Here is a 23,817-nt window from a genome sequence, read left to right as displayed (position 1 = left end):
TGTATCACAGAAGCACGAGGAGGACATGACTTATGCTATGTGTCACATAACCCCCCCCCACCCACATCATGACCTCAGATTTACCATCAAACTGAGAGGGTCACATGTCTTCTATTGTCAAACCAGTTCTCAGATGAAACTGAACACGGCTCCAGGAAGCTGTTGGACGTGTAATCTTCACTCTGTGATCACACACAACAACATGACAGCGACCAGCAGCCTGGACAGCCCTGCTGCTGTCTGCTTGTTTATGTGACTGTGGTCAGTTGGTGCTGGACGCTGTTATTGGTTCCCTCAGGCCGAGCCCACATGTGCAGGAAACAGCCTGTATCAGCGGTTTGATACAGAGGAAGCCAGAGGAGGTCACCACTTCCAGGAGGTCACCCTGCATCACCGGAGGCCACACGGCATCTGTGTGTGCAGAGGGCCATCTACTGGGGAAGCCATCAGAGACAGAGCGGGAGGAAGACTCGTGTTACCAAGAGGAAAATCAGTCGTGCAAAAACACAGTGATTGAACATTGTGGGAAATATGAACGTGTGTTTCACGTGCTCACCAGAGACTCTTTCATGTTCCGTAGTACTTGAATATCCATACTCATAGTTATCAATACTCACTTGCACCTTTTTAATTTGCATTGTTTTTAACCCTTGTTTAGTTTGAGATTCCATTGTTTTTATTTCATGTATTTGCTGAATAGTCTTCAGATTCTACTGTTTCTATTTCCTCAGTTTCGTCCCCTCATGTTTTGAAAATGACAACAAATCTTCTTGAATCTTTAATAATAATAAACATGACAAATGTGTTTTCTAAGGTTTTGTTGTTCTCACTTGTTGTTTCAGAAAAAAAAAATAAAACACCAATATTTACAATAAAGTATTTATTTATAATATCGCGTTATAATTCTTCTTCTCACGCAAACTGCGGTGTCCCAGCTGTAACCCCCGCCCGGCGGCGCAACTCTGGTGAACGAAGCAGGCAGCCCAACGCATTTTGATGACGTCATCACGGCTGAGCCACAACAAAAACAACAACACAGCTCAGCTGTTCGGATGCTAACTAACCGGGACAGCTACTGACCGCGTGTCCTCGAGGGTTTTAAGTTTTAACTTTGTTTAAGCTGTTCAACAGTTTTTAACGCGTCGATTTACGAAGTAAAATCTACGAAAAATGTGGAATAATGCGCAGTGATTAGCTTTAATTTGAATTCCTTTGTCTGCTAGCTCCTAGCAGCTTAGCTTTTTAACCGGGGACAAGGAGGAAGCCAGTTGACAGGAAAAGGTAACGACGAGACTTCAGTGTCGATTAAAGTGTAAAAACACAATTTAATCTCCAGCTCAGGTTAAAGAGTTCACACACGTGTGACCGGAGACTCGTTAATTTGACTGACAGGTGAGTAACAGCAGCTGGAGAAACTCGAGTCATGTTACAAACCGACGTGTCAGTTAATACTTCGATCACTGACCACGTGGACATCACCTGAAGGACTGACGTCAACAGGAGAGTCACTGAAGCACGAACTTTACACCAGACTCATCGATCACACCCACAGTTTCTTGTCCTCACAGTGCTAATGTCCCCATTGTGGGACTAATACAGGATTATCTTATTTGAACGTAAATCATTCGATTCTTAGGCTATAGTCTTAAAGTTGGATCTAGGTTAGAGTCACGGTTAAGCGATAAGTAACTATGGTTAATGTCGGGGATCAGGTGTGAATTGTGGGAAGGTTAATTATGGTTCGGCATGAGTAGGTTACATTCAGAAGGTTTTGGTTGGGCTGTCCTCAAGTCTGAGTCCCTTCATAAGACATTTATGTAAGAAACTATCTTGATTTTATTCAGGAACATGAATTTTCTTTTGAAATCCACTCATTACCTGTTTTAGCTTAATCCACCACAGGGTCTTCCTGTGTTCCTGCTTTGAACAACTTGGAATAAAGAAAATAAGACTTTGTTTATTTTCTTAAGTCTTCACCAGACCCAAGATATTTATGGCAAAGCCAGACCACAAGACCACCCGGTGGAGATTCTGACCTCCACCAATGACCAGCATCATCATCTCCTCATCTGCCACCATGTCACCACGAAAGAGACCCCTGGTCCCCGTGAGCAGCCGGCGGAAAGCGGTGGATGACTACTTCCCCTTCAACTTCCTGCCGGTGGAGTGCCAGCTGCATGTCCTGTCCTTCCTGAACGAGGTGGATAAGTGCAGCTGCGCTCTGGTTTGCCTGAGCTGGAGCTGCCTCGTCCGCTCGTGGAAGCTGTGGAGGGTAGCGGACTTTTCCCGTCGCGGTGTCTTCCACCTCGGTCAGGAGGGGCTGCTGGTTTCCAACCGTGAGTTTGAGAGGTGGAAAGCTTGGGTCCACCATTACACCCACCACCTCATCTCCCGTCGGGCAAGTCTGCTCACGCTGAAGGCCAGCTTCGACCTGGGGGATCGCTGCAACAAGTGGAAGGAGCTGCTGAGCCACTTGCTGAACAATGTTCACTGCAGAGACCTCAGCCACCTGGATCTGAACTGGACCTTCACTCTGCTCGAGCCGCTCGACCTCAGGGTTCACTCCAGCTCCAGTTCACACCAGGACAGCATCACCAAAATGGATCAGGTAACGTGACGATGATTTCACTGTGAACCCAGACTCAATCTAAGAATCTGTCCATCGTGAATTTTCAGAGTTAATAAAGTGTTTGTTTGGTCGAGTTTAGCCGGGAGGGGTCTCTGACGGCTGCTTTCACTGAGGAAATAAATTCATGATGAGAGAAAAAAAGTCATTTAACATCTCCTGACGTCTTTAATACAGAAATAAACCATTAAAAAAAATCTATCGAACAAATTAATCTTTCAGCACGTTGTTCTTCTCTGTGGTTGGATTTGACAGGTGGCCAGTTTCCAGGAGTTGCTCACCGAGCTCACTCAGAGCTGCCCACGCATCTCCAAGATGCGGCTCCACTTCGACTGGTCGGACGTGTCCGTGTCGCTGCTCACCCAGTTCCAGCAGCTGCGAGTCCTTGAGCTCAAATACTTCTGGGTATTCAAAGGAGTGACTCCCTCGACGCTGCAGACCGTAACCAAGTCCCTGCCCAACCTAAAGTCTCTGACGTTACACATCCTGGTGCCGCTGAGGAATCTGGGCATCTCGTACACTCTGGAGTCTCAGTCCCTGGAGTTCCTGGACGTGTCGCCCAGCCGAGGCTTAGTCTTCTCTTGCCTGAAGCTGCCCGTCCTGCGCGAGCTTCGTGCCAAGAAGATCGTCCGTGGTATCACGCTGGACCGGAGGACCAGGCTGAGGATTCAGCACCGGTGGCCTTGTCTTTACCACGTCCTCCGGGAGGGGACGCCAAAGCTTCAGGCCCTAAACAATGAGAGGCTGCTTCCCACGTGGAGAGAGGAGAGCTACGGGGAGATGTCCGCAATCCTGGAACAGTCCTGTTACTGTGTTCAGCATCTAGACAGCTGGCTGTGGTAGTGACCTGACTGACAGTCGATGAAGTACATCACACAGCTGGTAGATTCCAGAAGAAGCAATATATTATTTCCACACAACGTTGTTATTTCTGTTGGAATGAACTGAACACGAACTGATAGGGACACATTCATGCACATGAAGCTGCAGATAGAACTCAGACTTGAATTATAATCAAAGAACTGCAAGTTGTCTCCAAGACAAAGAGCTGCTGCTGCTTTGGAAACACTTTCTCAAATGTTGACAAGACAATGATGAGCAGCATCTCTCTTGTTTTATTTTTAGTTTGTCGAGTATTTCCAAAAAAGCAAAAGTGCTTCAAGCCGATTGCACTGACGCGTGTTGGTCTGGATTCATTTTCACTGCTGGAAATGTGACATTAGCGACATCTTTACCCGACATGTGCATGACCCAAGTATTATGAAATGTCTGAGTGACGGAGTGTAACGGCCTCTCCATGTTGTGGACAAATGCCTTTAAACTAAAGCTGCTTTCAGACATGAACTGAAATTGAATTATAAAAATATGGTGCAGACATTTTCCAACATTTGTCTTTTACATGTGGAGCAGCAGCAGATTGTCCGACACAGCAGGAGGCGGGACGTGACGTGTAAATTGTGCTGTGGAAAGATCAGTGTTGTTGTTTACAGCTCGTCCACACCGGCGTTGGCCCTTATCACCAAAACATCTGGAATCTCCTGAGATATTTGTTTGCTTCCAGTTTCACATGTTAGAAACGTCATCAACACACTTACTCCGCTCACTGTTCATTTTCTTGATATTTTCTTAATATTACACCAGGGGGCAGGAGAGGTTCCAGAAAAGTTCCAGAGCAATTGACTCAGACTCTGTTCTCTCGTGCAGCCCCTCTGGAAAATCTCAGGGAAATGTCCAGACGTCAGTGAAAGTGAAAACTGACAGTGCACTGGTGGCCACTGCTGAGGGACTGTTCAGAATAAAGGCAAAATATTTAGAGAACATTTTTATTTAATTTTAAAGTCAGTGTTGAGAAAAAGTTGTAAATTCAGGAATTGAAGCATTTAAAGTTGTTTGAGAAGAAGCTCAGTACGTCAGGAATAAAGTCCTAAATCATTTCAGTAAAATGTCATTATACGAAATATAACAACCACAGTCAGATCATTAAAATATCACAACTTTACACTTATTTTTATATTCCAATTCTACTCTGGAAACTTTACCAATGGAATATTAAGTCTTACTTATCTAAATATTAGAACCTTTCTAAGAAATATTCAGTTAACAAAACACAATACTTCTGGTTTATTCTCAAAATATTTCACTATAATTTAGAGAAATATTTTTGCCTTTATTTTCAGTGTCAGATTATCAAGAATATAATTTCCTCATTCCTGGTAAAGCGATATTTACTGTACTGTATTTTGACTGTTGTTAGTTTGGTCATTGATTGAATTCAGTCGTATTTAACCTCAGACGAATATTTACTATTTCTGATTGATGAAGCTTTTCTGCACTAAAGGTAGACGAGAGATATTTAAAGTGGAAGTTTAAGTGATTATTATATTTAAAGGAAAAACACATTTGAACCATGAAAACAACAGAAGAAAAAATGATCATCTGTGAAAAGTAAAAGGCTCAAATAGATTAATTCAAACTAGATTGTCGCTCAGTATCTTCTAACAATACCAACACTCCCCTAAACTCCATCTCACTTTAAATCCAAGTCAATGAAACAGTGAATCCACACGATCATAGCTGCACATTAGTGATAGTTGCAGGTTTGCAGCATCAGAAAATCATCTGTATCATCACTTTGACCTGAATAATTCAGAGCATCAGTATTAATCAGGTGCAATGCTAATCACTGCCTGTAGGGAGCGCTGCACAGGCTTTATTACATTTCAGTGCTGGACCAAGTTTGCACCTGTTTTGTTTTTAGGTTGTTGTTGTGTCGTCGATGTGCGATTTGATTTTGTGTCACTGATCAAACTGCTGCTTTGACGTGAGACGTTGCAAAGTGTTGTTTTAACGCAGAGAGCTGATGAATAGATTTTATGAATCATTGAACCTTTTAAAAATCAATGTTCCAATCGTTGTGTCCGAAGTTTCACGAGAGCTTTAGTCTCTGATCACGAATTCCATTTATTTTACAATGTTGTGAAATGTTACTGTCGTTCTTTTTTTCCTTTTCATTTTAACCATGAGCCTCAAACAGTTTGGAGTCAGTGCCTTTGCAGTTCTGGTCCTCGCCAGTAGGGGACCTTCTCCTCAAAGAGTTGGCAGGAACAGGAACTCGTGGATGCTGATGACCTCAGCACCTGCACACGTGTTTGCAGGAGGGTATTTATTTTTCTTCGGCGTGCACAGAATCAATGTGTGTGTGAGATGTGGTTGATATCATGAGACGTTCGAGTGAAGAACATTCCAGAGAAGAATCTCCATAAATAATTGTGCTCGTATCTTTGTTGTCGTTTATGACTTTCTGTGGTGAGGAACAATGACCCTGCACGTGTGTGTGTGTGTGTGTGTGTACTCTCTCTTTTACCACCACAAACCTGTTCACCACTCTTCCCTTCCCACCTCACCTGTCTGTGCACCTTTTAACTTGGGAACATTTCTGATTAAACTACAGCCACTGGATTCTCTCCGGCCCTCTGAACCTCTGGATGTTTTTCATTCACCTTGTGGGGATAAGGTGACTTAAGGTGTTTGAGGGGGTTGGGGGGTGTTCAGGTTGGGGTAAGTCTCCAGGAAGTTAGATTAAGTCAAAGCGATGTCCTGTGTTTGTGTTTTGCAACGTGAACATGAATAATTCACCTGGCGACAGCTCCGTCCTCCTGCTCTCTGAGGGATAACTCCTTCCTGAGAACAACGTGTGCACGACGTGTCAGTGGAACCTTTCGACAGATGTTGTAACATCTGGTCCTTCAGACTTTTTCTCTCATTAGAAAATGAGGTTTTAAATTTACCGGAATCCACGGAGCGTTTCTTTAAACACACACCAGAGGATCGTTTCATGGGTTTTTATTTGCTGTGCCCCGCTCTTAAACCTCTCAGCTGAATGCAAGCGATTTATGATCGACCGTTTTATTTTTCGAGTAACACCAGAATGTGCTCTCGCAAGTGTCATAAAAGTCATTACATCCACATTGACCGGGGATGAGGTATAATTCAAACCAGGAGAAGTGGCCTCCACTCGGACCCGGCCTCGCTGTGGCGATGATTTGCCTCCGATGTTGAGCTATCTGGATTTTTCAACATGCTCGGGTTGGTTTGATCTCCTTGACCCTTCAACAGGAACATCTGTTCTCAGTAGAAACAGCTCGCACCGCACCCAGCCCGGGCCCTGTGTTCTTACATGGATGCCGTTGTGCTGTTGTTTCCTATCCTGAGGTGAGGAATGTGTGCATGTGTGTGGTGGTCACGGTTTCCTGAGGTTTGGGGCTTTCCAGCCAATTCAGTGATTTCCCAAATCTCTCCGTGTTCTATTCTCCACCTCTCTTTCTTCCCCCCCCCCCCCCTCCTGTCTCCACCAGCCCGCTTAGCACTGCTCTCCTCATATGCTTCTCGTTTGTTGGGAGTATCACAGTCTCACAGGACCTGTATTTCCATCGAAGCTCGGACACCAGTCCTCTGACCCCCCCCCCCCTTTGTTGGTTTTACCTGACCCGAGGAGGAGGAGAGTTTGAGGAAAGGACTCTGGACTCTCCTGCAGATGGAGGTGGTGATGTTCTCCCCTGCAGCTCTGGTGTCCGGTGAAGATGTGATGGTGAGCAGGGTGTGCTGTGTTCGCAGAGAGGGAGCGTGATGTATGTGATGGGCTGCAGAGCGCAGTGTGGATAAAGTGTTCCTTGAGGTTTACGTAACCCCTGCATTAGTGGGAAGACACAGTAACCACCTCCAGATGTGTGAGCGTGCAATCTGACTGATTATTTACAACGAGACCAATGAACATCGCCCTCCTCGCATCATGAGCCTTAATCTTTGCTCCTTTGTCAGTGCCCAAGTTAATGCTTAATCTTGGTACAGACCATTAATAGCTGAGGCCAAGCCCTGTTTATGGGAGGAAGGTTCCTTGGATGTGCACGGATCAGATGTTTCAGAGGAGCACAGGCTCAGGGACTCATCACTCTCAACTCTACCAGCTGAGCGACCGGACCTTCAGGACTGAGCCACGGGAGCAGCCACCATGTCGTGGAACTCCTGCAAGTCCAAGCTCCTCGCCGGGGCCTTTGTCGTCCTGACGATCTCCATCATCGCCGGCATGGCCACCATGATCATTTTCTACCAGAGTCAGATCTCCGCGATGAACCCGACGCCCCGTCCGACCTTCGCGCCCACCACCACGGAGCTGCCACCTGAAGGGCGGCTGCCAAGGGACCTCGTACCTGAGAGCTACGAGGTCGTCCTGCAGCCTCACTTCTACACCCGGATCATCGAGGTGGAGAACGTCACCAGTCCCAACCAGACGAGCCACTTCACCGGAAACTCCACGGTCAACTTCAAGTGTGTCCAGAAGACGAGCAGCATCTTCCTCCACAGCAAAGGCCTGGAAGTTTCTGACTCCATGGTGAAGAACAGAGACGACGTGGATGAGAAGATACGTTCCTCCGTGGTGTATCCTGGGTACTCTGATTTTCTGGAGATCCAGCTGAATGTGGCGTTGGAGGCAGGAGGAAACTACAGCTTGTTTCTGAATTTTAAGGGAGAGATGACGGACAATCTGGAGGGGCTGTACCTCAGCACGTATTCAGAAGGTGACTCTGAGGAGGAAGGTTATATGAACACAGTGAGGTAAAGTAAAAGTTTAAAGCTTTAAAATTTCTTTGAGCAGAATTTGTGCTCATTGCATGTCCTGGTGTCTGTAGAGAAATGAAACAACTGTCAGATGAATCTGTTTGACAGTTTGAGTAAAAACTTGACGGATGATCGTGAAACTTGGTGGAAGGATGTCGTCAGGAAAGAACTCAGGAAATGTTGGTTTGAATACGGATCAGGAGGCAGATCGAGGATTTTGTTCTTTAACATTGAGACGTCAGGTGTTTGTTGACATTTTCTTTGATTTATCAGAGAATAAATTAAGATAATCTGACGTGGGACTGACAGTTTAAAATAACGTGACTGATCACTCAGAGAGCTTTATTCATTGGTAAAGAATCCTGAGACGTTTTAGTTCTTATGGAAAATAAACTTTAAGTGAAGTTTGATTTTAGCCAAAAAACATAAATCATATCTAGATTGTCTTTTTTTTGTTTTCCCAGACGTCCCATTTACCAAACTGAGGAATCGTCTGTTCTGTCGTCGGTGTGTTCATGACTCCTCTTCTCTATATTTGCATGATAGTGAAGAACAGGGAAACAGAATCGGGGGAGACCGGCAGATAATCATTTACAATGTGAATCATAAAAACTGTGTTATCTACAACGTGGTGTTCGGTGCTTGTGAGACGTGCAGTTTGCAAATTAAACATTTGACCAGTTCACATTAGAAGCTTCTGTTGAGTTTAAAATGATGTTAATGAATTTCATGTACCAACGTTTTTTTCGTTGGCGTTCCAGTCGTTGCTCCGACTCCGTTGAATTTCCCCCGTTGGAAACTCGTTTCTCAGATTATTTTCTGACGCACAGTTTATTACCTTGTGTCTCTTCCCTGTTTCTCTTCCCGTCTTGTCGTGTTTCTTGATTCTGTGATTGTGTGCCCCGCCCTGTGTCTCTGAGTCCTCGTCCTGCCCTGTTCGTCTTCTACGCTCGTGTTTCTCTTCTCCTTCCTTTATTCTACTTGTTGGACTCTCTGTTTGTACCACACCGACCACAGGCTGTAAATAAAGATGGACGACATGTCTCCACTGCCCGTTGTTCAAAATGAAGCTTTTCATATCATCGAATAAAAACTTAAAACCAAACTTCACAGCAACATCCACACTTGAACATCCATCGGGTCGTAACCTGAGGCCGTCAGAGAAGATCCTGTTCTCCACCGTCCCGGCTGAGGCCTTTTCTGTTAGAGCGCCCCCACTCTGCGTTACCGTGTCCCTGAGGAGACCCGTCTGTCAACCTCCTTATCCTCTTTAAAATCTCTCCGAAAGACACTCTCTCCTTTTTCTGTCTATTTTAATCATTTGACATGTTTTATTTCATCTTGCTCATCTTCGCTTCTCTTGCTTTTTAATAGTTTCTTATCGTTTCCCTTCCGTTTTTCATTTTCCACTCGTAAAGGTTTATTTCTTGTTATGATGACGATCATTATTATCACTAACACAGGACAGACTGGCTTTTGTTCATTTGTCTGTTTGTGAAATCCAGGACTCTCTGTGTCCTGGTCTTGTCAGGTCGCTGTAACTGATCCTTTTGTAACGACGGCCCACACATTGTGCTCGTGTGGGTTAAATCTTCTTTATATTCAGTTCTGTTCCAGGAAAATATTCCCTCAGTCCCTTCTCACTGGTGTTTTGTTCTTTCTCCTTTTCTCTACATTCATTTAAATTCATAGAGTCAAACTGTGGAATCTGTGATGTTGCTCAGCTGTTGTTGGTCCCAAACGTGCATCTGGCTTCCTGTGTGTGTTACAGACACACAGTGACATTATCAGAGTTCATCAATTGAAACGAATACACCACATGTTCTTTATAAAGTCTGAATCCCACCTCCTGTGTCTCGTGTTCCTTCAGTTAATGAACCTGATGCACTAACTGACCGTCCTTATCTGTCTTCATAGATATCTCGCCGCCACCAACATGGAGCCGACGTCTGCCAGGAGAGTGTTTCCTTGTTTCGACGAGCCGGATATGAAGGCCGTGTTTAACGTCGCCATCATCCACAGGAAAGACACCTTTGCTCTGGCAAACGGTGAAAAAATAGGTGAAAAAACCACAAACACTCAGGTGATCATGGACAATAACTCCTCTGGTCACATCGCAATTCAAGATAAATGTGAACACAAAATCAAAGACGTCCGTCCTCATCTCGGCTTTTCTCCTTTGCACCGTCTCAGACACCAAACCCATAGAAAATGAGTGGCAGCGCACTCGTTTCAATCCGACGCCGAAGATGTCAACGTACCTGTTTGCCATCGTGGTTTCAGAGTTCACGTCAGCTTCCTCCCCACATCATCGAGCGGACATTAAAGTAGGTTTATTAGTATTCTAGGTGAATTATATTTAGATGTTTTTATGGTGTCGACCAATAAACTTTTTAAATATTCTTCTACAAACAGTTGGAAATTTAAGGTCTGCTGACTAAACTCGTTCCAGACAGTGGTTTATATTAAAATACCGTTCAGCACAATGAACAGAAATCACGAACCCATATTCATGTTTCCTGACCTGTGAGAAGAATTTAATATTTCGCTCCTACAGTTTTGTTTTTTGTTGATAAAGTTGGAGTTAATAGAATGTAGTTTGAAATAAAAAAAATGCTGGCCCCTCGTTTGCTTTACGTTTCCTCTGTGATTTTCTCCTGCAGACGTTTGCTCGTCCCGAGGCCATCGCAACAGGACACGCTCAATATGCAGCCAACATCACCGGGAAGATACTCCAGTTCTACGAGAATTACTTTGGAATTGACAACCCGCTGAAAAAGCTGTGTAAGACAATTAACATATGACCCAGGATTAAACACACACACTCACAAATAAAGGGTCATGGCCTCCTCCTCCTCCTCCTCCTCCTCCTCCTCCTCCTCCTCCTCCTCCTCCTCCTCCTCTCGTTTTGTTGAGAACATATTCACCTCTCGTTATTTGAGTCAGGGCTCATCGATGTAGGTTTTCGATGGATGGAGCCTGACTCTGCTCCATCAGCTGATTGAGACGTTCAGAAGCTGCACAATCGTTTCCATTTCCCTGAAATCACATGATAAAGTTACAGCTACAAAACTTTTTGTAAAACTTTTTTTGTAATTTTGGGATCTTGACCCCAAATTTTCCGTGTGATTGTGTCTGTTCCCTCTGTCTTCCTGGATTCAAAGTGTGTTTCCCTTAATGTGTGTACTTCCTCTGCTCTAAGTATTTTGTCCTTCACCGTAGAAGAGGTAGTTTGAGTTGATTGTTCTCAGCCGGTTGTAACATTTGTCCACATCTTTGTGATTCCTTCAGACCAAATCGCTCTGCCAGACTTGAACCCTGCTGCGATGGAAAACTGGGGACTGGTCACGTACCAGGAGGGACTTCTGCTCTTTGAGGAGGGGGTGTCCTCGTTTCTGCACAAGGAAACGGTCGCGTCTCTGATTGCACATGAACTAGCTCATCAGGTTAGAGGAAGAGGAATTCTGTGTTTTCACCTGTGACCAAAACTATTATGATGTGAGATCATTCTTACGGATCACGGACCTGACTGTGATCTGTGTTCTCCTGTGAATGGATTCAGGAAGCGTTAGACGAGAGTGTTGATGATTTTTATTCCCATTTCTTTGACAGTGGTTTGGAAATCTGGTGACGATGAAATGGTGGAATGAAATTTGGCTGAACGAGGGCTTTGCCAGCTACATGACCTACTTTGCAATGGATGCCGTCGAGCCGTCATTCAAAATGGTGAGTTGACAGGTGGAGGAAAGAAAACTAAGCTTTCCAGCTTGTAATTTATAAATGTGCCGAAAACGGAGCTTGATGCAAATAAGCGAAGTCGTGGGAGTCGTGCGACATGTAATAATAATAATAAACACAAACAACAAAGTGCTTCACGGCAGGCAACACAAGATAACACAACTACAAACCACGTGTGTTTGTTTCCTGCAGAAAGACATTATTATCATGAAAGACCTGCAGAAGGCGTTCGCGGAGGACGCTCTGGCCTCATCACATCCCCTCACTCCTCCGCAGGAAGAAATCCAGACAACTTCTGAGATCATGAACATGTTTGATTCAATCACCTACAGTAAGGTACGGAGTCACACCGCCACGGAGGCAACATCAAAACAGCTCTGACTTTATACTGGATGTTTATATTTCTTAATCTCTTTCACGATGGGTACTGATGTCCACATGCTTCTGGTATTTGTTTACTCTGCAGGGGGCCCTTTTGCTGAGATTGCTGGCAGACATCGTGGGTCAAAACATTTTTGACCGAGGAGTCAAAGTAAGAAATAACTTTTAACGTCCTCTCAGATCGGCTGAAGTCGAGCTGAAATCTTTAGAAACGTCCCCGAACAAACAGTGTTAGTACATCTCAGGCTCCATGGACACATTTCTACTTCCTCCCGCTGTGTAAAAATGAAGCCAAAATATCCCAAATACAGGTGCAGCTGCCATCTTGCACATTAAAACCACAGTTTCAGTCTCAGCTGTAATTATCAACTTTCACCCACTCAAGTAACTTCCTAGAACGTCCCTCAGTTGAGCTCTTGCCTCCGTCAAGGCCCTCAAATTAAACCAAGCTGCACCAAATTACACACACTCATAGATATCTGTCCCCTAAATGTGCCGGGTTTTTTTTAAACCCATGACTTGTTCCTTTGGGAAAGGAAAAAGAGATTCCTGGATCTGCACCAAAATGTAATGGCTTCTTCTCCGACGCACACCGCATCTGTAATCTTGCTCACAAACAAACAAACATAGACACAGCGTGAAAACACATTCTGCTCGTCGGGGTTCATGAAAACCGAACTTACCAGAGAAATGAAAAATTAAACTAAATCTATGTGTGATACTGCAGCCAGCAACCAGGGGGCGATCAGGAGGATTCGGCTTCACGTTCCATGTTATCCATCTTCATATAAAGTCGTCTTAATGAACTTAACGAGCTCTGCAGAGTCCTGGCAAAGCCTTTTTTTTATTTTCACCATAAAGTATGACTTATACGACATGGGTGGGGAACCAAACCACCACACCAAAGTTTTTATAATTAGATGCTTTAATTGGCAGTGAGAAAAGTAAAAAAGAATTTCCGCGTCAGAAATCGCATGAACACCCTGTAATATAGTGAAACCCTGGTACCAACCGAAGGGTTTCTGAATCCAAGGAGCTCCGTCGCTTCCTGTTCGGAGACGCAAACCTTCCTTCAGCAGATTGATTTGCTTCGTGGCTTCTTCAGAACAGGTGGTGTCACAACACAGAGAGAGTTCTGATTGGTTCTGGGAATAAGTCGCTGCAGCACGTTTGTGGCTTGTTGCCGTGTTTGTTTGCTGTGACTCGTCCTCACATCATTAGTCCTCGAGCATGCACTGCAGATGTCACACAGTCGAGCGGATGCATTCTGCGTGGTTTCTGTGTGGTTGCGCGGTTGCGGTTGCGGTGAGCTGTCAGCGTTCAGACGGGAACCCTCAGCCCTGCTCTGCACTCAATTCCCTGGTAATCCATCAAAAGCCCTCTCCCAGATCGGAATGGTCGTGCCCTCAGTTACACAACGTTATTTGAGCGTCAGCGGACAAATATTTCATCATATATCAAAATTGTAATTTGTTGACAATAACATGGTATTACTGTGTCTCCGGGGTCAAACATTCCAACATCTGGTTTTAATCTGTGGCAAAGGGAGAACACAAAGACACAGTTCACAATCTTCAGTGAGAGCGTTTTGTTTGTTTCCTGCAGAGAGCAGAACATGAGTTTATGACGGAGACGGCAGGTGCAGGAATATCAAACAAATAAACTCTCAATACAAACTTTCCTCAGGGAATTCATTATTCAGAATGCATGATGAAACTTTAATAACTACAACCTCTCTCTCTCTCTCTCTCTCTCTCTCTCTCTCTGTTTTTGTGTTGCAGAAGTACCTCTGGGACTTCAGCTATAAGAACACTGACCAGAATGACCTGTGGGATCATATACAAAAGGTTAAATCCTCAATTCAGTCCAGATTCTTAACGAACTCTCCATTGCTAATTTTCAGCATCCCTTGATTGAGATGACAAATATGTTCACGCTATTGTCTGAATGATTGTTGCTAATGCTGCGGTATGTACGTGGTAAATCTAGATTGACATGTGGCGTGTTTTCAGGTCGTAGATGAGGATGGTGGTTACACCCAGGTTAAGGTGGTGATGGACAAATGGACCAAACAAATTGGCTATCCCGTCATCAACATCGACACGAAGAGCGGAGAGGTCTACCAGAAGCACTTCCTGTTCAATGACTCTTCTGAATCGAGGTTTGAGCTGAAGACACAGTGATGCTTCGACCGATCTCTTTGAGCAAATCACTTCACAGTTTGTTACGACCGATGATGATGCTAAAGATCAGTAAAATGATGTTTACAGTGTTAAATAAGCTTCACATGTTGGATCTACTCCCACGTGTGTTTTCCAATCGTCCTCCTGTAAAAGTCTTAACGAAAACGTGAACATGACGCATTGAATCATAGTCAGAGTGATAGTTTGCACGAGGTTTAAATTATTATTTAAAAAACAACGTAACTCTGAATGTGGAGTCCCACAAGGTTTAGTGCTGGGCCCCACAGTTTCCATTTTAGAAAGCAGAGCTACATTTATCAACCCTTCAAGCCTCTTCTAGCATCTTTCAGCTAATTGTTTTGGATTTATTTGCCGTTTTGATCCAGTCCCGCCTAATTTCCAGAGTGGACGGCGGATTTCGATGGAGAACCATCAATGCACACCAACTGCACCAAACAGCAGACACACAAAGTCGGCGACTACAGCGACTAGATGTAACGTGAACATAAAAACTGTTTGTGCAGGTTTAGCAATAATTCAGTGTCAGGCGTCAGTATGAGACAGAAGTGTGACAATTGCGTCAAAGTTCGTTTCCGTTTGTGGTCAGTTTAGATAACGTTCATATGTTTTATTAATAATATGAACTGTGATTAGAAAATCCTCCCTCAGAATGAAATGAGTGCTTGGATTTACCTCCACTCTCTCTCTCTCCTCAGACCAAAGTTGAAACGTTTATCTGTCGTCAGGTGACATCATCACTTTACAACGTCGTGAGAACAGTCGCCTCCAGTTTCTGTTGATCGCTGAAGACAACCGGGTTTAAGATCGAGGAGATGAACATGAGATAAGACTTTAGGAATACTGAAACCCGGTCCAGATATTGCTCTGAATGTGCACTTTTGGTCTGAGCTTTGAGTTTTCTGACTGTGGAAACCGACTTTTTAAACCAACACGCAAAACTTTACAGTCTCTGTGAGAAGAGCGAGAAGCAGAGAAACATTCTGAAGCAGACAAAAGGGGGGAAATTGATCTGAGCCATTTCACAATGTTGCTTGTAGCCAGAATAACAATTTGGAATGTCCTGAGAAAGAAAGAGACGACTGTTGAACTGAGAAACAGACTCGAACAGGTCGACAGTGTAAGACAACAACACTAAGAGAGCTGTGACTAAGAAACCCCGAAACAAGGGAAAGTGGTCAGTGAAGGTGTTTCCATCCATTGTTCGGTGACGACTTAGAGCAGACAGGAACAATTTGAAGTTAAAAAAAAAAGGAAACTGTTGATTTGCCTGGACACGGCAGGTTGTTGGGGACGGCTGACGTACAACAAAAACAAAGGACTCGTCCATGTTGTCCCAAGTGATACTGTTGACATGTGGAGTGTTCTAAAGCAACGGTTTCTAACTATGAGCTGCACAACACTGTCATGCTGCAAAACAAAAGAATTCAACACAATGTCTATACTGCAGATATCTCAGTATATTTTGAATCATTGTTTTTCACTGTAAAATGTATAATAATAAATATAATAATCATCTGTATCCTATTATAAATATTTATATATATATATATATATATATCACTATAACCTGTTTTTCTTTCTGTCCTCCTTTCAGTCTTTGGTGGTACGTCCCGATCAGAGTCATGTCAAACACATCTGAATCGTCTCTCATCTGGTTGGAAAACAACAAAACAGGTAACACACACACATAAAAGATTGTCCGACATTTCCAGTGAGTGAAGAATCATTCAAACCGAAGTTTGTCTTCTGAACAGAAAGGATAGACCAGTTTATTTCCAAGAACGGAGAGTGGATCCTGGCAAATGTGAACTGCACTGGATACTACAGAGTCAATTACAACCTGGAGAACTGGGACGTCCTCCTGAGTCAGATGGAAGAAGACCCAGAGGTGAGTCCTGCAGCAACTCAGCAAGATCTGGTCCATACATGTTCCACACTTCACACAGAGGGGACAAGAGCATGTCCAACATCCATGAATACCAGTGTCGCTTCTCGTTCACAGTTTCTTAGCAACAGATCTTTAAATAAAAAGAACCATCAACAAGTATCACAGGATAAATGAAGAGTCTATGAATGAATCCTCCTCTGAGGAACACGAATGTCTGTACAAAGCGTTTAAATAGTTGTTTAGACCGAGATGTGGAGCAGAGTGGTGGACGAACCGAGAACAAGTAAAAAGCCTCTTGACAGCTATGATAGAATTAATAAAATATAACATTCACTAAATTCTTCTTTGGTTCTTTTCTTCTTTCCCTCGTCTTTTATTTTGATTTTTTCCAGCGGATCCCACTGATGAACCGAGGGCAGCTCATCGATGATGCATTCAACTTGGCAAGGTACCGACTCTGTCCACACATCCTGACCCGATGTCGTCCTCTCAGTCCGTGTGTTGTGAACCTGAAGGAGATGATCCAGTGATGGAGCGCTCGCTCTTCAGCTAATAATGTGCAGCTCCTATAATCATAAACAATATTTCAATAATAATAATAATAATAAGTGTGACTGAAGTTTTTAAGTAATTCAAACTTTTGTCTAAACAGGAACGACAATGAGAGGAACGTCTCCTCTTCCACGATAACCTGAAAATATACATGAATCAATAATCCATCAGAAACTGATTTTAAACACATGAGCATATGAACTTGTATTTAAATAACATAGAACTGGTATAATTAAAGCATTTAAAGCTACGATACCTCACGTGAATGAAGTAAGTTGAATTAAAGCAAATGTTTCCGCTGCCCTGAGTTTGTGAAGGAGATTTTTAAAAGATGATTTTTACTTCTATCTGCTGTTTTTTGAATTTGTGTGCAGCATTAAGTTTAAACCTCAGAGCTGACGCACGACGATTCTCAAGTTTTTGGAACGAGTGCGATGTGAAGTCAGGCCGCAGTTAATGAGATGGTAACCAGGACGTCTGCCAGGAAGAGCTTTTATAATAACATGTACTTAGAAATGAAGTTGTGTGACAGAGCTGAGTGAAGGACTCTAGATATTTTGATCTGGTGTCTCGGTGTCTTTCTCTGTATCTTAAAAAATATACGTTTGAAATATGTTGACGACTCGTCGGCCACTCAGATCTTTTGTTTTCCTCAGGGCCAAACTTGTCGACGTGACTCTGCCTCTGAATTTGACGAGATTCCTCCGCAATGAGACGGAGTACCTTCCCTGGGAGTCAGCCATGACGAACCTGAGGTACTTTGTCCTGATGTTTGACCGCACCGAGGTGTACGGACCCATGCAGACGTACCTGCGGGAACAGGTCACGGGGCTGTACAACTTCTTCAAGAACTACACGGACCATTCCCAAGTCCCGAAGGAGCACTCCTCACAGTAAGGAACAAACATACATACATAAAGGTAATATCATTCAGATTTATCTTTAGCCTCAAGTTCGGCCTCTATCGTCGCGCACGAGGCCAAAACACATCTGAAGTTATCTGCCGGTAGTTGATAACTTAAATTGTGCAGAAGACCCTCAGAGAGATTTTCACCATCTTGTCCTATTTTCTAAAACAAGGAGACATCTGATGTTTTTTTCAGTATTTCTGTCCACCAGTCTGTTACGAAGGTTTGAATGTAAAAGTTCTGCAAAGTTAAAAAGCCCATTTATTTTTGCCGTTATTTAATATCTGTAATATAACATGAGATGATTCTGCTTCCTCCCAAGATACAACCAGATCAACGCCGTGTCGGTGGCCTGTTCCAATGAACTCCAGGAATGTGTGACGATGGCTAAAAGGATGTTTGCCCATTGGATGACAATCGGCACCAACATGTACAAACTTTACTGGATGAGTATATATTTGAAATCAGCTGTAACGTGTGATTCTGTCGTTGAGTGAATGGTCTAATTTTAATAGTTGTCATTATATTCTGTAGCTTTACTTTGCAGCAGCGGCTCAGTGAAGGTAGGTGTGGTTTTATCGTGTTTTTGTCTCATGTGTTGATGGTTGTTGTCAACGCGCTGCATCGTGGTTTGTCGTTAAAGCTGCACTTGGTAGAAGTTCTACGTTGACGTGAATTCCATCGTATTTGTATTTGCTCATCACTTCAGCACACATGCATGTTCTGTATGCACATGTATGGACGTGTGTTACTATGTGTCAATGCATTTGCACTTGCTTACTTTTGTATGTGGATGTGTCACGTGCAGTATCCAAATCAAAGAGTCGCTATCCGAGCTCAGGGTGTGAGGATAGACGATGTTTGATGCATGGACTGTGAAGCTCTGAGGAAAAGTCGATATCCGAGACATCGTTTGCTTTATTTTAAAGATTTAAGCTTGTGATCTAAAGTTCATGGTTTATTTAGTCTGTATCCAATTCCACTATTGTTAGCATTAAGGTGGAATAGAGGGTCGTGGCACCAGGTGTATGGTTGAAAAGATTTCTACCGTTGAGTTAAAATCAGACCTGAGGACAAACCAACGCCCTCATCTCGCCATTTAGAAGAAAGTGATAGATAATTCAACATCTCTAACAGTGTGTAGACGATATCCACAGATTCATTTCAATATTTGTATTACGATGGAAGACGTCCCTGCAGGACGGATGAAGAACACATCACGTCAACAGCAACAAGAAGAAAAAACAACTGTGTGTTTGTGTTTGATTCAGAATCCATCCCAACCTGCGCAGAGCCATCTACTGCCAGGCCATGGCTGCCGGTGGGAAAGCAGAGTGGGAATTTGCCTGGAAGAAGTTTCAGAGCTCCAGCGACACCTCGGAGAGGGACCAGCTCCGCATCGCTCTGTCCTGCACCAGAAAGACCTGGCTGCTCAACAGGTGAAGCCAAACATGGTGCATGCAAAAGCTTCATCACGAGCTCTCCTGTGAGAAGGTGAATCCCAAACACGTGAAGACAAAAAGAAGTCATCAGTGTCTCCTTTGTCTCACAGATACCTGGAGTACACTTTGGACCCTGAGAAGATTCGTTTGATGGAAGTTGGATACATCGTAGAACTCATCGCCCAGAATCCCGCAGGGCAGGCGCTGGCCTGGAACTTTATCAGAGCAAACTGGGAGTATGTCCAAGACACGTAAGTTTCAATCTGGACAGCGTCTCGTGGTGGTTTTTACAGATTGTCTTGTTTTCCTGAGTCCTGATCACGAATCTGAGAATGTTTAGACTTGAACTGGAAGTCAAGACGATTTTCTTGTTTGTTCTAGTTTAATTTTTTCCATTATTAATTCTTTAGAGTCATTTGATTTATTAATAATATGAACAGTTGATTTCTTCCTGACGTCTGTCAAATGACATCATATGATGGGGAGTCATCTTCTGAGCAGTAGAAGCTTTAGATTCTCTCTCTGGAGATTGACTGAACGCAAAGAATATTCCCACAAACTCTGGTGAAAATCGCCGCACGTGGATATTAGACCTGCGTTTGTCAGGGGGACAGAAACCTGACACATCACTGACACATCACTGAAACATCACCCATCATGAGGAGTTCATGTCAGATGTTTGCTCCTCTTCATTAGTGTAAAGTCAGCAGGGAGTCCGGAGGAGTCGATGTGAGAACACAGAGAGAAACAAAAAGTGGTTTCACACACGTAGAAGACAAAGATGTCGAGAGAGATCGTGGTGATGAGAGCCGACGTCTGTGTCGGTGTGGTGTCAACAAAGTGGCGTGGTCTGGAGAACCTCAACCTCAACATTTCATTTGCTGGTTTCTCGTAATATTCCGACTTCGATCTCTCTGCATTTCAAACACAATATTTTCAAGTTCTGATACTTGAGTGAGACAAAAGTTAAATGATTTTGTTATTTGTGGAACTTTTAGTAAAGTTTAAGTGAAAAAGACCACATTCTTCATTTTACGCAGACAGGTTGATCTTGAGATACCCCCTCTCTCAAAATGACACATGACTTTATGACTTTACGACGTTATTCTCGAAATCCTACACTTTTTTTTTCTTCAACGTGGTCCGCTAACACTCTGTGGTAAATGTCCTGCAGAGATAGAAATGAAAAGTTTAATCTGGACTCAGTGTTGATTCCACAGCTACAAGAGCAAATATACAGACTTGGGTTCATACAACAGCAGGAAGCCAAATTATAATGTTAATCATTTTAATTAAAGTTGTAGTGTTGGTTTAGTCAGGAAAGACCTGGACCACCTCACAGCTCAAACGTTATTGTCTCATAGAGCTTCAGGAGACACATCCTCTGTCTTCGACCGTCTCGAATGAGGAACAGCCTCAAAAAAACACTTTGACCAGTTAAAGCAACAACAGATAAACCTCGGAGAGAGTCCTGTGGTCAAAACCCTTCAATAAACAGCCAGAGCCATAAAAGATAAGACTAATAAGGATGTATCAGGTACAAAGCTCATCTCATTTAATCTGAGCTTATCATTTCTCTTTCCTTCATAAAGTCCCAGTGTTTGCACAGTTACACACAGCTGCAGGGGTCAGTGTCAAAGTTTCAATACACACGACACACAGGTTTCACTTCAGGAGCAAACACTGACACCAAAAGAATATTTTCCAGTTCAGGTTTGTTTTTTTTTAAACTGCAGCAGCAATAAAAACCTTCCTTCATTAAAGTGAATAATAATGTTTTTATCTAAATCGACACCGTGCAACCTTTCCTGAGCGACAGCGCCCCCTGCAGCCACACGAGGTGATTGAGTCTGTTGAACGTCTGTCAAAGACCATTTTCAGACATGGACTCTGGAGAATGTTCTCACGAGGGGGCGGGACTTTCTCCGGAGTTTGTCGTTAGTCTGCAGGACGTCAACGTTTTCATTCTGCTGTGAAGGTCGCAGGTCTTCTCTTTAAAAAACTCACTTGACGTCTTGTTTGGTTTCTTGTGTGTGTTGGGAACATCGTCCACACACCCGCTCCCCCGCAGGGTGAAAATCAAGAGGACGATCTCCTGCTGTTTTCTCACATGGGCTCACTTGAACATTTTGTTGAGAGCTGTTTGTTCGTCTAATATTGTGCCCGCCTCTTTCTCCGTTGCCAGGGGTGAATACTTTTTGATCGAGGCCGTGACCAGGAGGTTCTCCACGCAGTTTGAACTGGAGGAGGTAACTAGTGAGGTTTTATTACATTGTTGTGATATTTTCCAAGACTCTGTGACGTCAAACGATCCAGTCACGCACCAATCATCGACATGTTATCAACTGAGTAACTGGGCCCACCCTGATATCTTATCAGACGTCTTTCTGTCATCGTGACCTCGTATGTTTCTGTTTGTTGTTTTTAAATCTTTTTATTTCCTACAAACTGAACGAACCGTTCATCACGATCCAAAGTGCCAGAACAATGCAACACAACATACATGTAAAACATAATAAACAGTCGCCACGATCAGCAGAATCATAGACTGTGAATAAAGATGGACGATTCGTCTCTAATCAGAAATGAGGCCAAAACAGCCCAGACAGAAAAAACGCCTCGGAGCGGAGTCTGTGCAGTGTCTATAACATGAACATTCAAACCAAGAACCACCTAAAGTGACAGAAAAATGTATTTTACGTGTACATGTCCCATCTGCTAACATGGAGGAGGCAGGGTATTTCCAGCATCAACGATGGTGGACAAGAGTTCACATTAACTCCAACTCCTGGAGGAACATTTCATGCTCTGATGTTCAGTAATTCTTGGACCAGAGCTGAACTCCGATGAATAATGAGAGTAATCAGGTTTTGGCAACAGAACAGGAAATACTTACGACTGATCAATTCTCGTCTCAAGTCAACACAACAATTAAAATCTGTAAATGAGACTATGAGTGAAATATATTTGACTTTTCATTGACGTTTTCTGTTATTATTATGACAAAATGCCTCAAATGACTTTTCCACATTGTGCTTGAGTAGCGACACGCTAACATTACCGTCATCCTCCATCTGTTTGTGCAGCTGCAGCGCTTTGCGGCCGACAACGATCTGACTTACATGAGGGAGACGCAGGTCGTCGAGCAAATCCAAGTCAACATCCAGTGGGTCAGCGAGCACAAAGAAAAGATACTCCAGTGGTTCGAAAGAGAAACGGGCTTAGAGTGACTGAAGACTGACACGTCACTTTTCACTGGTTTGGATGTTTTCAACTGAAGCTGAAAACTGATTCCAGACGGTTCACATCCACAAACAAGAACTTAGCGTGATTCTGGTCTGGAAAATGGATCTGTACGACAGAGTATCAGGGATAACATTATGAGTAAAAAATCATAGCCTCATTTTAAAAGAATAAAGTTGTGATGTTATGAGAATAAAGTCATAATATCCAGAGACAAAGTTGTAATTATACGAGTAAAAGTATTATTGTTTCAGCTCTTCATTCACTGCTTATTTTCTTTAAAGATTTGACGAAGTTCTCCTCAATTAGTTTTGTAATATTTCGACTTTTATTTCTCGAAATCTCCGATTTTGTTTTGCAAACGTGGCCCTTTTACTCAGATCAGAAAATAATCATTCGAATAAATCCGACACCCGAGGAGGTGGAGGAGGTGGCACTTGAGTTTATGTACAGAATAAGCGTATGCATTATTTATATTGTATGTTGCAATGGAAACAGTTATTTGTGATTTTAGTTTGAAAAAAAAAACAGATCACATCACTTTATCTTGTTGCTTTTATCTGTTATCTGAAATATTTTACAGAAGAAATTTTATCCAAACTCATTTGTTCGATTCATTTTGTGATAAATCTGATGCAACGGTAAAGATTTGATGCTTCTAATTTCTGGAGCGAAAGACAGAAACCTGTTTATTAGTGTGTCAATATTTGTGTTATATATATATTTTATAATCAAGAAAACTAATTATTGTTGTATTTTTCTGAAATTGTTATTTTAAATAATAAAATATCAATTTTGTGCCTAACATGAGTTTTGGAATGTTATAACAAGATGAAGATGATGAAGATGATGATGATGATGATGATGATGATGGCCACTCAATACAAACCTTTTTCCTTTCAACCTTGACGATCACTTATTTCAGTTTGTTTCAGTGAAACAATTTGAAGCCAAACTTTGCAGCTGCTTTCAAAAACGAGAAGTGTTCTCAGGAGAGCTCAGCCCATCATCACTCTGCACACATTTTTAACACTGAGATCATGAAGTCATTTTCTGAGAGATCAAGAAAAATGTTGCGAAACGATCGATTTCTAAAATGTTGGTGATGTGAAAGGATTCCTGGATCTGCCTCCTGCTGCAGATCTGCATGAAACCTGAATGAGTTCTTCCCTGGAACATAAAACATCCTTCCACTCTGTGACAACTCGTCTGTGTCCAA

At 43.1% G+C, this 23,817-nt stretch overlaps 2 protein-coding genes across 3 annotated transcripts; both read left to right on the top strand.

The window, feature by feature from the left end:
• The first annotated feature begins 988 nt into the window (after positions 1 to 988).
• Positions 989 to 6,104, top strand: LOC109640919 (uncharacterized). Of its 2 annotated transcripts, none has more exons than XM_020105161.2 (3): positions 989 to 1,281; positions 1,971 to 2,608; positions 2,882 to 6,104. In XM_020105161.2, exons 2-3 carry the CDS (start codon positions 2,045 to 2,047, stop codon positions 3,467 to 3,469), a joined length of 1,152 nt encoding a protein of 383 aa, XP_019960720.2. In that variant the 5' UTR covers positions 989 to 1,281; positions 1,971 to 2,044; the 3' UTR covers positions 3,470 to 6,104. The 2 variants fall into 2 exon arrangements, with proteins under 2 accessions (XP_019960720.2, XP_019960722.2); XM_020105163.2 differs by having other exon boundaries at positions 1,019 to 1,392; positions 2,882 to 5,904.
• A 901-nt stretch (positions 6,105 to 7,005) lies between these two features.
• On the top strand, positions 7,006 to 23,503 carry LOC109643623 (aminopeptidase N-like). Its single transcript, XM_020108788.2, has 19 exons — positions 7,006 to 8,239; positions 10,160 to 10,302; positions 10,436 to 10,569; positions 10,906 to 11,026; positions 11,534 to 11,688; positions 11,855 to 11,968; positions 12,173 to 12,316; positions 12,447 to 12,512; positions 14,143 to 14,208; positions 14,374 to 14,522; positions 16,160 to 16,239; positions 16,320 to 16,453; positions 16,846 to 16,901; positions 17,662 to 17,898; positions 18,236 to 18,343; positions 19,185 to 19,352; positions 19,466 to 19,606; positions 21,541 to 21,604; positions 22,442 to 23,503. The coding sequence occupies exons 1-19, from the start codon at positions 7,635 to 7,637 to the stop codon at positions 22,583 to 22,585; spliced, it is 2,829 nt and encodes a 942-aa protein (XP_019964347.2). The 5' UTR covers positions 7,006 to 7,634; the 3' UTR covers positions 22,586 to 23,503.
• The last annotated feature ends 314 nt before the right edge of the window (positions 23,504 to 23,817 follow it).

Source organism: Paralichthys olivaceus, chromosome 7 (genome assembly GCF_024713975.1).
Source record: "Paralichthys olivaceus isolate ysfri-2021 chromosome 7, ASM2471397v2, whole genome shotgun sequence".
Taxonomy (NCBI): domain Eukaryota; kingdom Metazoa; phylum Chordata; class Actinopteri; order Pleuronectiformes; family Paralichthyidae; genus Paralichthys; species Paralichthys olivaceus.
The sequence above is the reverse complement of the archived record's forward strand: the minus strand, read 5'-3'. Positions and strand labels throughout refer to the sequence as shown.